The sequence below is a fragment of the Charadrius vociferus genome, unplaced genomic scaffold (assembly GCF_000708025.1).
Source record: "Charadrius vociferus isolate BGI_N301 unplaced genomic scaffold, ASM70802v2 scaffold277, whole genome shotgun sequence".
Lineage (NCBI taxonomy): Eukaryota > Metazoa > Chordata > Aves > Charadriiformes > Charadriidae > Charadrius > Charadrius vociferus.
This window is the reverse complement of record NW_009649183.1, coordinates 218,860-223,293: the sequence shown is the minus strand read 5'-3', so window position 1 is coordinate 223,293 and position 4,434 is coordinate 218,860. Positions and strand designations below refer to the sequence as shown.

At 62.3% G+C, this 4,434-nt stretch overlaps 1 protein-coding gene across 1 annotated transcript in view; it reads left to right on the top strand.

Annotated features, from left to right (window-relative positions):
- Positions 1 to 4,434, top strand: part of NBEAL2 (neurobeachin-like 2) — a gene marked incomplete at its 5' end in the record, with an annotated part of 22,232 nt that overhangs the window by 15,887 nt on the left and 1,911 nt on the right. The window contains 16 exons of the mRNA XM_009888679.1: positions 596 to 815; positions 898 to 1,022; positions 1,122 to 1,262; positions 1,344 to 1,474; positions 1,574 to 1,683; positions 1,800 to 1,917; positions 1,991 to 2,088; positions 2,171 to 2,287; positions 2,381 to 2,464; positions 2,571 to 2,680; positions 2,777 to 2,949; positions 3,224 to 3,318; positions 3,413 to 3,529; positions 3,606 to 3,767; positions 3,853 to 4,001; positions 4,100 to 4,235. Of these exons, the coding sequence (XP_009886981.1) occupies positions 596 to 815; positions 898 to 1,022; positions 1,122 to 1,262; positions 1,344 to 1,474; positions 1,574 to 1,683; positions 1,800 to 1,917; positions 1,991 to 2,088; positions 2,171 to 2,287; positions 2,381 to 2,464; positions 2,571 to 2,680; positions 2,777 to 2,949; positions 3,224 to 3,318; positions 3,413 to 3,529; positions 3,606 to 3,767; positions 3,853 to 4,001; positions 4,100 to 4,235 (2,086 nt within the window). The remainder of the gene's footprint in view (positions 1 to 595; positions 816 to 897; positions 1,023 to 1,121; positions 1,263 to 1,343; positions 1,475 to 1,573; positions 1,684 to 1,799; positions 1,918 to 1,990; positions 2,089 to 2,170; positions 2,288 to 2,380; positions 2,465 to 2,570; positions 2,681 to 2,776; positions 2,950 to 3,223; positions 3,319 to 3,412; positions 3,530 to 3,605; positions 3,768 to 3,852; positions 4,002 to 4,099; positions 4,236 to 4,434) is intronic.

The window sequence follows — 4,434 nt, the reverse complement described above, 5'->3', positions numbered from 1 at the left end:
AGGAATGACTGTGGGACTGGGGATGGCCATGGGATGAGGATGGCTGCACGACCAAGGATGGCTGTGGGACCAGGGATGGCTGTGAGATGGGGAATGGCTATGGGACCAGAGATGGTCATGGGACCAAGGATGGCTGTAGGACTAGGAATGACAACAGAATGGGGATGGCTGTGGGACCAGAGATGGTCATGGGACCAAGGATGGCTGTAGGACCAGGGGTGGATGAGGGGTGTGATTGCCATGGGACCAGGAACAGCTGTGGGACCAGGGATGGCTGTGGGACCAGGGACGGTCATGGGACGAAGGATGGCTGTAGGACCAGAGATGGCCACGGAATGGGGATGGCTGTGGGACCAGAGATGCTCATGGGGTGGGGATGGCCATGGGATATGCTCGGTCATGGGACCAGGAACAGCTGTGGGACCAGGGATGGCTGTGGTACGAGGGGTGATCATGGGACCAAGGATGGCTGTAGGACCAGAGATGGCCACGGAATGGGGATGGCTGTGGGACCAGAGGTGCTCGTGGGATGGGAGTGGCCATGGAACCAGGGATGGTTGTGGGGTGGGGATGGCCATGGGACCAGGGACGGCTGTGGGACCAGGGATGGTGTGGGACCAGGGGTGGCCGTTAGACAGGCACAGCCATGGGATGGGGATGTCTTCCCCCTCTCCTGTCCCCTCCCCCAGCCCATCTCAGCCCCTCTCCCTTTGCTCCAGAAATGGGTCCTGCGGGAGATCTCCAACTTCGAGTACCTCATGCAGCTGAACACGATTGCGGGGCGCACCTACAACGACCTCTCCCAGTACCCCGTGGTGAGCCCCATGTCCTCCCCACCATCTCCCCAGCGAGCCCCCCCCCCACCCTGAGCCTCACCCACCTCCCGCCCCCACCCAGTTCCCCTGGATCCTGCGGGATTACGTCTCCGACACCCTCGACCTCACCGACCCAGCTGTTTTTCGGGACCTGGCCAAACCCATCGGGGTGGCCAACGAACGGCACGCCCGGGACGTGAAGGAGAAGTGAGTATCCCCAAAAATGAGGGACGGGGGATACGGGGAGCTCCTGGCTGGCTCCTGGTGGACACCCCACCACCACCACCACCGCCATCTCACCCCCAGGTACGAGAGCTTCGAGGACCCCACGGGCACCGTGGACAAGTTCCACTACGGCACACACTACTCCAACGCGGCGGGCGTCATGCACTACCTGATCCGCACCGAGCCCTTCACCACCCTCCACATCCAGCTACAGAGCGGCAGGTGGGCGCCCAGTGGGTAGACCCCGGGGAGAGGACATCAAAGGGGACAAGTGGGCTCCAACCAGGTGTCCTATGCCACCAGGTTTGACTGCTCGGATCGGCAGTTCCACTCGGTGCCGGCAGCGTGGCAAGCCCGCATGGAGAACCCCGTGGACGTCAAGGAGCTCATCCCTGAGTTCTTCTACTTCCCTGAGTTCCTGGAGAACCAGAACGGTAAGAGGCACCCATCATCCCCGCCGTGGGGAACAGCACCCATGGGAGAATGGCAAGGGTTGGTGTCCTTCACCCCCTCCCTGCCTGCTCTGCCTGCAGGCTTCGACCTGGGCTGCCTGCAGCTCTCCAACGAGAAGGTGGGCGACGTGGTGCTGCCCCGGTGGGCGCGCTCCCGTGAGGACTTCATCTACCAGCACCGCAAAGCCCTGGTGAGATGTTCCCATCCCAACCTCTCCTCTGCTCCCACCCTTGGGGAGGTGGTTACACGGGGGTGGTGGACATTTCTGGCCCACCCTGATGTCCCGTCCGTCCCGTCCTTGGACAGGAGTCTGTGTATGTCTCAGCCCACCTCCACGAGTGGATCGACCTTATTTTTGGGTACAAGCAACGAGGTCCAGCCGCCGTGGAGGCCCTCAATGTCTTCTACTACTGCACCTACGAGGGTGAGCTGTGGGGCAGAGAGATGGAGTGGGGGACATCTGCCAGGTGGCCTCCCATGACCATCTCCATCTCCAGGGGCCGTGGACCTGGACGCCATTGCCGACGAGACGCAGAGGAAAGCTCTGGAAGGCATCATCAGCAACTTTGGGCAGACGCCCTGCCAGCTGCTCAAGGTAACTCATACCCTCCACCCTCCAAAAATAGCCCCTTTTGGGGGGTCACCTCCTTCTCATGGGTTCCCTCCTCCCCTCCCAGGAACCCCATCCCGCCCGGTTGTCAGCAGAGAGCGCTGCCCAGAGGTTGGCCCGCCTCGACACCCGCTCGCCCAACGTCTTCGAGAACCTGGACCAGCTCAAGTCCTTCTTTGTGGAGGTGAGGACAATTCTACGAGGGGGGGGGGGCCCCGCCCAGGAATAGAGGGGGGGTTGGCCAGGAGGGTGCCCACCAGTTGGTGTCTTCCCGCAGGGCATCAGCGATGGGGTGGCCCTGGTGCAAGCCGTGGTCCCCAAGACCCAGGCGCACTCCTTCATCACTCAGGGATCACCCGACGTCTTTTAGGGAAACTGAGTCACGGGCGCGCGCTGCTGGCCCAGGGGGACGGGGACCAAACCCCAGTGGTGAGAGGTGTGTCACCTCCATCTCCATCTCTGCCCAGGTCACCGTGAGTGCCAACGGCTTGTTGGGGACCCATAACTGGTTACCCTACGACAAGAACATCTCCAACTACTTCAGCTTCACCAAAGACCCCACCGTCTCCAATACAAAGTGAGTTGACTCATGCGTGGTCCCCCAAGGCTGGTCCCCAAAGGTGCCACCAGCCCACCCTTGGCTCTGCCACCTTCCTATGTCACTCCCCACCAGGACCCAGCGTTTCCTGCAGGGCCCCTTTGCCCCTGGCGTGGACCTCTGCTCCCGCACGCTGGCCGTGTCCCCTGATGGAAAGCTGCTCTTCAGCGGGGGACATTGGGACAACAGCCTCCGTGTCACCTCTCTGGCCAAAGGGAAGGTTGTTGGGCACATCTCCCGGCACATAGGTATGTCTTCGTCTGGTGGTGAAGGTCCGATGATGCCTTGACGGGTTTGTAGGACCATGGTGGGAGGTAGGAGACATAGGAACGGGCAGGGGACATCTCCCAGTGTCCCCTATCTTCTGGACACGGTCCAGGCTTCACTGCAGAGCTGGGCTGGGTTTAGGGTTAGCAGCATCTCCACACCCCAAAAAACACCTTGGTGCCATCGTGCGGAGTCAGGGCCCCGAGCGCGGTGGGACAGGACCAGCACCTCACGGTGTCCCTCTGGGTGTCACAGATGTTGTCACCTGCCTGGCGCTTGACCTCTGCGGCATCTACCTCATTTCTGGGTCCCGGGACACCACCTGCATGGTGTGGCAGGTCCTACAACAGGTAGGATATGACCCTTACCTCGTGGTCCAGCCAAGGGGAGCTCGTGGTGGGTGCTGCCGCCAGGTCACTGAGGTCCCCATGTCTCCAACACCAGGGTGGGTTTTCCAGCGGCTTGGCTCCTAAACCTGTCCAGGTCCTGTACGGCCACGACGCCGAGGTGACGTGCGTGGCCATCAGCACCGAGCTGGACATGGCGGTGTCGGGCTCCAAGGTGAGCTGGGGTGGTGGTGTGGGCAGTGGGGCAGGAGGTGCCACCATCATCATTCCACATCCCCTTCCTCCTGTAGGATGGCACCATCATCATCCACACCATCCGCCGGGGTCTCTTCATCCGGTCCCTGCGGCCGCCCGGCGAGAGCTCACCACCCGCCGTCCTCTCCCACCTCGCCGTGGGGCCGGAGGGGCAGGTGGTCGCCCAGACTGCAGTGGGTCAACGAGCCTGCTTGAAGGTATGGCCAGGTGTCCCTGTGTCATCGTCCCCTCGTCACCGTCAGCGTGTGCGTCCCCCCCCCTCCTCTTTGCTCTGTCTTTCAGGACAGGTTTGCGCTGCACCTCTACTCGGTGAACGGGAAGCACCTCTCCTCCATCCCGCTGGACGAGGAGGTGACGGCCATGTGCCTGACGGAGGAGTTTGTGGTGTTGGGGACCATGCAGTGCGGGCTGGAGATCCGTGACCTCCAGAGGTGATGGCTACCACCCACCTTGTCCCACTCCCAACAACCCCCTTGGGCTTCCTGGGAGGAGCTCTAGGGGTTTCATCCCACCACTCATCTTCTCGCAGCCTCAGGGCAGCCATGCCCCCCGTGCCCATGCGGGTGCCCGTCCACAGCGTGTCCGTCACCAAGGAGAAGAGTCACATCTTGGTGGGGTTGGAGGATGGCAAGCTCATCGTGGTGGGGGCTGGGCAGCCCGCTGAGGTAAGCGTGGACCCCCAACCCCAGGTGGTGGTGGGCCTGGGATGGCGTCATGTGTCCACTGGGTGCTGCTGCGCTAAGGACCTCTGCTTGTCCTCCTTGCTGTCCAGGGGACAGAGGTGGGGTGGGATGGGGGAGATATGGGAAAGGGAGTGGATGGGGATGAGGAATGGAGGTGGAAATGGGGAAGGGGATGGAGGTG